Source organism: Electrophorus electricus, chromosome 22 (assembly GCF_013358815.1).
Source record: "Electrophorus electricus isolate fEleEle1 chromosome 22, fEleEle1.pri, whole genome shotgun sequence".
In the NCBI taxonomy this organism is placed as follows: Eukaryota; Metazoa; Chordata; class Actinopteri; order Gymnotiformes; family Gymnotidae; genus Electrophorus; species Electrophorus electricus.
The window spans coordinates 4,959,933-4,972,432 of NC_049556.1; the positions used below are offsets into that span (position 1 = coordinate 4,959,933).

The following is a 12,500-nucleotide window of genomic DNA, read 5'->3' on the forward strand; positions in this document are numbered from 1 at the left end:
CATGCCAGCAAACCATACCTAAGTGAGATGAACTGAGAGTCACAGAGAGAGAGACAGAGAGAGAGGGAGTGGAGACACAGAGAGAGAATTTTATCAGTTGTTATTCTTTCAATTAATCAATAATTGTACATTTTATTTAATCTAAGGACAACCACCTCAGTGTCTGATATCTTAACTAGCTACAAACACAAACACACACCCACACACACACACACACACACACACACACACACTCCACAGAGATACACAAGGTGATACGTTTTCTTAGCAGTAGCTCTCAACATGTCTCAGTTATTCACTAGTGTGAGTGACCCAGGCTGGGTGTAAAGCTCTGTGTGTCCGTGTCTTTCTCTTTGGGTCTATTTGTTTACATGTGTGTGTGAGTGAGTGTGTGTTTCTGTGTTTCTGTGTGTGTAGTTGGGGGAATGGGCATAAGAATCAATAGATTTAACTACTATGCACCTACACACACACACACACACACACACTTACAATTCATATTGTACTAACTCTGATAGTCACAGTTAATTCCATAAAAAATAAGCCAAATAAGCCTGCTGTCCTTAATGCTAGAAGTGAGACACACTGGCTAATGTGCCCCAAAAGGTCTGGGCTTAACAGAGGTCAGACTTGGGAGAGACTATTGTTTTTTGTACTTTTAGGTTTTAGTAATGCTGTTTATTTATTTATCGTGTAAATATACTAAGCCTGTCCTCAGGTTCCTGTGCATTTCCTGAACTCTCTCCTGCACTGGACATGAACTAAGTGTGTATGTGTTTCTGTGTGTGCGTGTGCGTGTGTTGTAGGGACCAGCTGGACCTCACGGAAACCCCGGACGACCAGGACCTCCGGGCTTTAAGGTATTCGTCTCTATCGCTCCCTCGTTCCTTGTTCTCTACATCGTTGTCCCCGCAGAAATGAGGAAGAATAGAATAGAGGTTTTCTCTGGCAACTCTCTGTCTCTCTCTGCATCTTCTGAGACCAAAGAACTCAGTTGAAATGTTTAGTGAGTGTGCGTGTGTATGTGTGTCCTTCTGTGGATTTAGCTTTCTGGATCCAGTTCTGTACATTGAATAAATGTGTTAAAAAATCGTCCAGTAGTGTGTTTTTCTCTCTCTCTCTCTGTGTGTGTGTGTGTGTGTGTGTGTGGGTGTGTGTGTGTGTGTGTGTGTGCACGCATGTGGGTGTGCACGTGTGTGTGCGTTTTAGCAGGAATTAAGCTCTGTATTAAATTTTTACTGTCTGTTGTTACAACCATTATGCTAAAGTAGAACCACTACTACTACCACTACTACTACTACTACTACTACTACTACTACTACTACTACCACTAGTACTACTACTACTACTACTACTACTACTACTACCACTACTACTACTACTACTACCACTACTACTACTACTACTACTGCCACTACTACTACTACCACTACTACTACCACTACTACTACTACTACTACTACTACTACTACCACTACTACTACCACTACTACTACTACCACTAGTACAACTACTACTACTACCACTAGTACAACTACTACTACTACCACTACTACCACTAGTACAACTACTACTACTACTACTACTACTACTACTACCACTACTACTACTACTACTACTACTACCACTAGTACAACTACTACTACTACTACTACTACTACTACCACTACTACTACCACTACTACTACTACTACTACTACTACTACTACTGCCACTACTACTACTACCACTAGTACAACTACTACTACTACCACTACTACTACCACTACTACTACTACCACTAGTACAACTACTACTACTACCACTAGTACAACTACTACTACTACCACTACTACTACCACTACTACTACCACTACCACTATTACTACCACTACTACTACTACTACTACTACTACTACTACTACTGCCACTACTACTACTACTACTACTACTACTACTACTACTACTACTACTGCCACTACTACCACTACTACTACTACTACTACTACTACTACTACTACTACCACTACTACTACCACTACCACTATTACTACCACTACTACTACTACTACTACTACTGCCACTACTACTACTACTACTACTGCCACTACTACTACTACTACTACTACCACTACTACTACTACTACTACTACTACTACTACTACTGCCACTACTACTACTACTACTACTGCCACTACTACTACTACTACCACTACTACCACTACCACTACTACTACTACCACTACCACTACTACTACTACTACTACCACTACCACTACTACTACTACCACTACTACTACCACTACTACCACTACCACTACTACTACTACTACTACCACTACCACTACTACTACTACTACTACTACTACCACTACTACTACCACTACTACTACTACCACTACCACTACTACTACAACTACTACCACTACCACTACTACTACTACCACTACCACTACTACTACTACTACTACTACTACCACTACTACTACTACCACTACTACTACTACCACTACTACTACCACTACCACTACTACTACCACTACCACTACTACTACTACCACTACTACTACCACTACTACTACTACCACTACTACTACTACTACTACCACTACCACTACTACAACTACTACCACTACCACTACTACTACTACCACTACTACTACTACCACTACTACTACCACTACCACTACTACTACCACTACCACTACTACTACTACCACTACTACTACCACTACTACTACTACTACTACTACCACTACCACTACTACAACTACTACCACTACCACTACTACTACTACTACTACCACTACCACTACTACTACTACCACTACTACTACTACCACTACTACTACCACTACCACTACTACTACCACTACCACTACTACTACTACCACTACTACTACCACTACTACTACTACCACTACTACTACCACTACTACTACTACTACTACCACTACCACTACTACAACTACTACCACTACCACTACTACTACTACCACTACTACTACTACTGCCACTACCACTACCACTACTACTACTACTACCACTACCACTACTACTACTACTACTACCACTACCACTACTACAACTACTACCACTACCACTACTACTACTACCACTACTACTACTACCACTACTACTACCACTACCACTACTACTACTACTACCACTACCACTACTACTACTACTACTACCACTACTACTACCACTACTACTACCACTACCACTACTACTACTACTACCACTACCACTACTACTACTACTAGTACTACTACCACTACTACTACCACTACTACTACTACCACTACCACTACTACTACAACTACTACCACTACCACTACTACTACTACCACTACCACTACTACTACTACTACTACTACTACCACTACTACTACTACTACTACTACCACTACTACTACCACTACCACTACTACTACCACTACCACTACTACTACTACTACCACTACCACTACTACAACTACTACCACTACCACTACTACTACTACCACTACTACTACTACCACTACTACTACCACTACTACTACCACTACCACTACTACTACTACTACCACTACCACTACTACTACTACTACTACCACTACTACTACCACTACTACTACCACTACCACTACTACTACTACTACCACTACCACTACTACTACAACTACTACCACTACCACTACTACTACTACCACTACCACTACTACTACTACTACTACTACTACCACTACTACTACTACTACTACTACCACTACTACTACCACTACCACTACTACTACCACTACCACTACTACTACTACTACCACTACCACTACTACAACTACTACCACTACCACTACTACTACTACCACTACTACTACTACCACTACTACTACCACTACTACTACCACTACCACTACTACTACTACTACCACTACCACTACTACTACTACTACTACCACTACTACTACCACTACTACTACCACTACCACTACTACTACTACTACCACTACCACTACTACTACAACTACTACCACTACCACTACTACTACTACCACTACCACTACTACTACTACTACTACTACTACCACTACTACTACTACTACTACTACCACTACTACTACCACTACCACTACTACTACCACTACCACTACTACTACTACCACTACTACTACCACTACTACTACTACCACTACTACTACTACTACTACCACTACCACTACTACAACTACTACCACTACCACTACTACTACTACTACTACTACTACTACCACTACCACTACTACAACTACTACCACTACCACTACTACTACTACCACTACTACTACTACCACTACTACTACCACTACTACTACTACTACTACTACCACTACCACTACTACAACTACTACCACTACCACTACTACTACTACCACTACTACTACTACCACTACTACTACCACTACTACTACTACCACTACCACTACTACTACCACTACCACTACTACTACTACTACTACTACTACTACTACTACTACTACCACTACTACTACTACTACTACTACTACTACTACCACTACTACTACCACTACCACTACAACTACTACTACTACCACTACTACTACTAACACTACTACTACTACCACTACTACTACTACTACTACTACTACTACCACTACAACTACTACTACTACCACTACTACTACTAACACTACTACTACTACTGTAGATTGCTGGTTCAAGTTCCACCACTGTTGTACTCAGTCATAACTGTAAGTTGCTTTGGATAAAAGCGTCAGGTAAATGTACTACTACTACTGCACAGATGTGCATGCATGAATCAGGTAGATTCATGTAATGTTCAACAGCACTACTCAAAAGAGTTTAGTAGAAATTCAACAACCACTTCCTCTCATACCCTGGTTCAGGTAAACGTGTGTGTGTATCTTACTAAGATTAGCCCCACTACAGTGACATGTCTCTTTCTCTCTCTCCCAGGGGAAGAAGGGGGAACCTGGGCTTTCTCCTGGAAAAGCCCCTAAAGGGGAGAAGGTGAGTGGTGCTTTCTTACCGGTACTGTAGGAATCCACCCATGGATTCATGTCGGGGGTTCAAGCAGACTGGCCCTAGTGGCAAGTGCTGGTATTACATGGGCATCATGTACATAAGGCGGTGCAGACTGTAAAGGCATATGTGTGGGGATTTCCCTGCACTGAGTGGTGTATTGAGTTTGTTTTTGTGGTTGTGTGTAGGGAGACCTGGGCATTCTCGGCCCTGTTGGTTTATCTGGCATAGAGGGGAGGAAGGTAGGTAGCAACTTCTCTCTCTCTCTCTCTCTCTCTCTCTTCCCCCGTTCTCTATCACTCCCTCCCTGTCCCCTCTCTCTTTCATTCAAATTCTGTTTTCCTCTTTATATATATATCTCTCTTTCTGGCTATCTGCCATTCATTTCATTTTTCTCTCTCTCTCTCTCTCTCTCTCACACACTTTCTGTCCTACTTTACACTCTCAGACACACTAGCTCTATTTTTGTCATTGTGCACATACTCATAGAAAAACTTGCCTTACTCCCGTGTGCGTTGCCATGTGAACCAAGTGCAAACACAGCAGGGAATCCCCACTGAATCTTTCACACAGTTGTGACTCACGCACAAAACACACACAAACACACACACACACACACACACACAGACAGACACACACACACACACACACACACACACGTTTCAAAAACGTATAGTAGTATGACTAACTTTCTTTGCTATGACTGTGTGTGTGTGTAAAATACAGCTGTTCATGATTACTCTAAGATTCTCTGCCAGACTTTTTGCTGTTCTCAACATTTCTCAACATCACAGCTGTGTGAACATGAAGTGTGTGTGTGTGTGTCAGAATGTTTGGCCTTTGTGTTTGCATGTGTGTAATGTATATGTGTGAGCATACTGTGTGCATGTGTGAGGGGGTGCTTATATGAGTGTGCGTGAGTATGCTGGAGCGATTGGAACCGTCCTGTGTGTGTGTGTGTGTGTCACCAAAATGTAAAGCAGAACTGTCAGAAAATGGACTGGCCAAGGCAAATGAGTGAATGAATGGACGAATGTGGGAATGAGTGAATGAAGGGATGAGTGTGGGAATGAGTGAATGAAGGGATGAGTGTGCTAACGAGTAAATGAAAGGATGCATGTGATGGGATGGACCATGTCCTGTTAGCTGGACTGTGTCCTGATAGCCAGATCATGGTCTTGTTAACCGGACCGTGTCCTAAACGACACCACAAGATTCTTGGAAACATTTTGGAATAACCCACCGAATACAGAGCTAGATGATCAGATTATCAGATTATTCCAGAACTGCAAAACCAGTTTATACTCTGACACTGCATAACCCAACAAATACTAAATGTGAACGCTATGATTGGTGGGGACAAAAAGAAAAAAAATCTAGAATGTTCTCTTCCTAATTCACCTTGTTTCAATTGATTTAATAAACTATTTTCCAAAACATTTCTAGTGTTAGTATGTTTGGGGTTTTTTGGTTTTATTTTATTTTATTTTATTTTTAGGGTGGGGGTGGGGGGTGTTAACCGCTTGCAGAAGTGGAGAAGATTCTAGAACAAGCTGAATGGTCAGGCAGCTGGGCAAATGTGTGCTCATATCCTGACTTGGACACGTTTGTGATCTGACATGCTCTGTCTGACAGCGAGAGGTTTGGTTTAATGCTTGGATGAGTTGTGTTTCTGTTGCCATATCTATGTTGAGTCTTGTTTTTCAGAGGTGAATTGGTTTGATATCTGAACACAGAGATGGTTAGATAGCCCCAATTACATAATAACCCCGTTTGTATATGGATGTGTGTGTGTGCGTGCGTGTGTGTGTGTAAACTGTTGTTCTAATGAGCAATGACGATCGACTCGGCTTCTGTGACCCCAGCATTATCAATCACAATCTCACTGGTCAAGCTAAGCCCCTCCCCGCAAAGGTCACTCACGTCCATGCTTGACCAAACGTTTGTCACGTCACTTCCTGGCCGGACCAGACATTTGTCATGTCACTTCCTGGCCGGACCAGACGTTATCTATCTTTCTGCTGTTTCTCCATCACCACTTGCTACACTGGTATCAGTAGTGACAGTATCATCTATGAGTGCCTAAGTATATCTGTAATGTAATCTAGTCCTATCAGTAATACAAGTCTATTAGCAAATTGACAGGGAATCTGACCAATTAAATTAATGATTTTTACTACAGGGTGGGCTCCTCAGCGTTCTAAAGAAGGGGATAGGTTATTATCAGTAAGACATCACTGTCTGCTACCTTGGCCATCTAAGTTCAAACTGTGATGACCTGTGAGGCAGACGTTGTGGTGTACCTAACGGAAAAGCCTTTCTTAAACCTACCCTGCAGCAAAAAATCTCACAACGCTTAGCGTGGTCAGCCGACTCCATCTGTAAATCTTGGCCAGAAAGGAAAAAGGCGATGTATGAAGTTTCTTTAAGATGAAACTGAGCTGAATCTCAACATTTAAGATCATAATAATAATAATCATTTAAGATTGTTAATATTTTAATTTGAGATTTTTTTGGGAGGTGGGAGATGCACTGTTTTGTTTATGCATTTCTACCATTGAGTTATGTATCCATATGTATCCATATCTGCTGACTGTGTGTGTGTGTGTGTGTGTGTGTGTGTGTGTGTGTGTGTGGCGGGGGGGGGGGGTTCTTTTTGTTCATTGACGTGTGCTTGTGTGTGTATGTTCATATATATGAGTTTGTGTGTGTGTTTGTATACAAGCACGTGTGTGTGTGTGTGTGTGTGTGTGTGTGTGTGTGTGTGTGTGTCTGTGTGTGTGTTGGCTCACACAATTAGTTGCCAGGATCTGGGAATGAGTTTCAGACTTTTCCATGGAAATCTCTGATGAGAGACACAACCGTCCCTCGAAAGCAGAGCATGCAGAATGTAATTCCACAGCCTTGGATAACAAGAGAGTGTGTTTGTGTGCACGGGTATGTCAGGGTGTGTAAACAGCATGCTTTGCATCTAAATGGCTTTCCAGACCCTGAGTAAGAAAGAATCCTGCCAAGACATAACTGCACAGTTCATACTGAATTACCTCTCTCTTATCCTCTCTGGACATCTCAACATGATTGCACATTCTCTCTCTCTCTCTCTCTCTCTCTCTCTCTCTCTCTCTCTCTCTCTCTCTGTGTGTGTGTGTGTGTGTGTGTGTGTGTTAGTGTGTTTTCTCAAACTGCCATGGCAGCTCCCTCCACTAGATGGCACTGTGTTCGGGGGCGGGGGAAGCGAGCCCTCAAGGCCCTTCTCAGGGTGAACTGCATGTTCTAAGGGCCCCACTGCTTAGCGGGGCCAAAACAGGCCCCTGGGAAAGTAAGAGTAAAGAAATGAATATATAAATAAGTGCAGAGACCAGTGGTATACAAATAAGCTCCTCATAAACCAGCTGTTTCTGAGGTGATGCTGACAGACCCGGAGTGTTTTCTTGGAGTGGGGAAAGGTCCAGGTGCTCCCTTCGTCTGTTTGTGCTTAACCCATAATGCCTTGCACAAGAGTTTGCCAGTGTCCTGTGGTCAGTGCTGTGTCATGGTGGGCGCATTACTTGAGCACAGATTCTGCAGTATTAAATGAAGCGCCATTTGATGTTGGAGGTAGTGCTAATGGAGGGAGTTGTTTTTGAGGGTATTATCCTGTGCTCCTCACTGCACTGAAGGTTGAAGGTTAGAACCATTTTAGGATGTTTTAGGGTGTTTTAGGGTTTGGGTCAATGTAGGGTCTCACAGTTCACAGATTTTGTTCACTGTTCAAGAACAGAGTATCAGCATGAGAGTGCATGGAACATGAGAGAAAGGAAATGCACACATAGACACACGTACACACACATGCACGCATGCACACACATGCATACACACGTGTGCACACACACACACACACACACACACACACACGTGCAACAGCATTCATGGAAAACTATTGAGGGAAAATGCAGACACACATGTACATGCAACCTAGTGTGCACACACAAACACCCAACGAAACACATACTCACATACACAGGCACTCACACACACACCCACACATACCTCAATGGGTTTTACATTTAATATTTATTTTCCATTCTTGAAGCAAGTCCTACAATACTGCATCATTCCTGTAAGATTCATGGGTACTGTGACTTCAACAGGAAAGCATTTGTATTTGAACTGTAGAGGGATCTGACACACACACACACACACAGACACACACACACACCTACATGGACATGCATATTTGCAAGCAGACATATTCTTGTTCCTCCTCTTATTTTAAAATACACACACACACACACACACACACACACACACACACACACCCACCCACACCCACACACACCCATACACACACACACACACACACACACACACACACAGATGGTGGAAAATGTCTGGCAGATTTGGCTGTTTGGCAGCATATGAGGTTGACAATTATTGATGGAAGCATCTTCAACATGCATGTTTGTTGCTGCACGTATGTGTCCAAGTGTGCACGTGTGCAGACACGCGTTTGTGTGTGTGTGTGTCTTTGCACATGAGTGCGCTACATTACATGTTCATGTGTGCACACGCAATTTGCAGTTGCTCACAAATCTAAGCCAGAGTGATACAATACTGGAATTAGACTGAAAATCTATCCTTAGGTTTGAGGTGTTTTTCAGTTCTGAAGCGTTTGCTTTCTGGAAGGTTAGACAGATGCTGTAAGGCAGATATGAACATGAACATATTGTCTGATCGTCCCTGAGCTGCTTTCGTCTTCCATGCAGCTCTGTAAGGGGTCACTAACCGTGGACTTTTGGTTCTTGTTTCAGGGGCAAAAAGGCCATCCTGGACCACCTGGTCTCCCGGGAGAACCGGTGAGAGAGAGACACACACACACACACACACACACACACAAACAAACACACAAATGCTCTTCCATGTGCTCAGTGACACAACTGTGGTCAACTGGTGTGCAGCACACACACACACACACACACACACACACACAGACACACACACACCCACACACACACACAAATGCTCTTCCATGTGCTCAGTGACACAACTGGGGTCAACTGGTGTGCAGCACACACACACACACACACACACACACACAAACACACACATACACACAACAAGCACAAGACACCCACGCACATTCACTCCCATGTGTTCACACACTCCCACAGTTTCACACACACACACACACACACACACACACACACACACACACACACACACACACATTCGAAGTAGCTGGTCTTCCCTCCCTCGCCCCCTCTGTTCCCAGAGTACTGAGCTCATGACTAAGCATGATTTCAAACACCTGCCACACACACACACACACACACACACTCACACACAAAAAGATGCATTATGCACACACATACACACAGCACACCGCTCACAAAACACATACACACATACACAAAGACGCACTCTATATACACTCATGCAAACACACACACACACACACACACATTTATTTTGATTGGTTAATCTTTTTTATTGGTTAGTTATGCTTAAAAGAAACTTCTACCCCTGACCCCATGACCCCCCCCCCCCCCCAACCCCTCTCTCTCCAGGGCGAGCGAGGACCTGTTGGCAGTGCTGGTGCCAAAGGTTATCCTGGCAGGCAGGTGCAGTAGATCTTCTTCTGCCGTGAAGTGTGTCTCTGTCTGTGATATATATCCACCAGTGTGTTGGGGTGTGTGTATGTGATGTATATCCACCAGTGTGTTGGGGTGTGTGTCTGTGATATATATCCACCAGTGTGTTGGGGTGTCTGTATGTGATGTATATCCACCAGTGTGTTGGGGTGTGTGTATGTGATGTATATTCACCAGTGTGTTGGGGTGTGTGTCTGTGATATATATCCACCAGTGTGTTGGGGTGTGTGTCTGTGATATATATCCACTGTGTGTTGGTGTGTGTGTCTGTGATATATATCCACCAGTGTGTTGGGGTGTGTGTCTGTGATATATATCCACCAGTGTGTTGGGGTGTGTGTATGTGATGTATATCCACCAGTGTGTTGGGGTGTGTGTCTGTGATATATATCCACCAGTGTGTTGGGGTGTGTGTCTGTGATGTATACCCACCAGTGTGTCGGTGTGTGTGTCTGTGATATATATCCACCAGTGTGTTGGGGTGTGCGTCTGTGATGTATATCCACCAGTGTGTTGGGTGTGTGTCTGTGATGTATATCCACCAGTGTGTTGGGGTGTGTGTCTGTGATCTATATCCACCAGTGTGTTGGGGTGTGTGTCTGTGATGTATATCCACCAGTGAGTGTGTTGGGGTGTGTGTCTGTTATGTATACCCACTAGTGTATTGGGGTGTGTGTCTGTGATGTATACCCACCAGTGTGTTTGGAGCGTGTTATTTTTGTTATTTTTGTTATTATTTTTTGTTTTTGCAGTAGTATTGTTGTCCTTGCAAAAGGAAAATTCCCTGTTGTTGCATTAGTGATGTATTACCACGATAATAACAGATGTTTGAGGCCTCTGTAACTGATGAATAATAAATGATGACCTTCATTCTGGCTGCAAAGAGGATATTGCTACTGTTCAGTGGATTAAACCCACATTTCTCATTTAAGTACTTCTGAGTTGTTTTAAACATCCAGTTTCTGTATTGTCAGAGACTGGAACCCAGGCGGTGTAAGATGACAGTGTAGCTGGCAAACCACTCTCTAGTCATTTCAGCCTTGAACTCATAATGGTGGTGGAAGGAGGCTTTTTGGATCATTAAAACAAGGAGGTTCTACTGCTACACAAACAGAGGAAAGAATAATGAAATATTCCTTCTTCCTCTGCCTAAAAACACCTAAAATGCTGAAGTCATATTCTCCAGGCCCTACACACGTTTATTCCCATTGAAAGTCCAACACCAGTATTCCCATAGGATCTCCATCGCCAACATTCCCATAGAACCTCAAATGCCATGATCCGCATACAAATTCGAATCCACACCGCCGTTCCTATAAACTTTTACAATTTCCATAGAAACTCAGATAACATTTAACTCCAGCAAGCATCAACCGCAGTGCCACCAATCATACAAACTCACTGCCACCAATCATACAAACTCCACCAATAGACAAATGTTCTTTTGGTAGTTTCTTGGCTCCATTGCTTTTTTTTGGATATCTCCCAGGTTGGGTGTCACAGCCCCTAGTGCTCCACATCACTGTTGCCTTCATCTTCCACATCTTTTCCAGCTCTTCTCTCAGCCCTTGGGATTTCTCAAGCTTTCACACTCCTTCTTACATTTACAGCATTTAGCTGACACTTTTATCCAAAGTGACTTACAATTCTGAGTGAACACAACTTGAGCAGGTGAGGGTTAAAGACCTTGCTCAGGGGCGCAACAGCGGGGCTTAAACTGGCAACCTTCCGATTACAAGCCAAGTACCTTAACCACTGAGCTACCGCTACCCTCTGGGCATTGTGAGGAGTTTCCATGTCTTGATGCCAGTGGCTTCTATCTCCTCCTTTGGCCGACTGATTACGCCAGCGGGGTACCTGATGCCTGGC

At 43.2% G+C, this 12,500-nt stretch overlaps 1 protein-coding gene across 1 annotated transcript in view; it reads left to right on the plus strand.

Annotated features, from left to right (window-relative positions):
- col27a1a (collagen, type XXVII, alpha 1a) overlaps positions 1-12,500 on the plus strand; it is a 96,553-nt gene that overhangs the window by 18,136 nt on the left and 65,917 nt on the right. Inside the window, exons 5-9 of the mRNA XM_035521251.1 lie at positions 807-860; positions 4,936-4,989; positions 5,190-5,243; positions 9,792-9,836; positions 10,548-10,601. Coding sequence (XP_035377144.1) covers positions 807-860; positions 4,936-4,989; positions 5,190-5,243; positions 9,792-9,836; positions 10,548-10,601 — 261 coding nt within the window. The remainder of the gene's footprint in view (positions 1-806; positions 861-4,935; positions 4,990-5,189; positions 5,244-9,791; positions 9,837-10,547; positions 10,602-12,500) is intronic.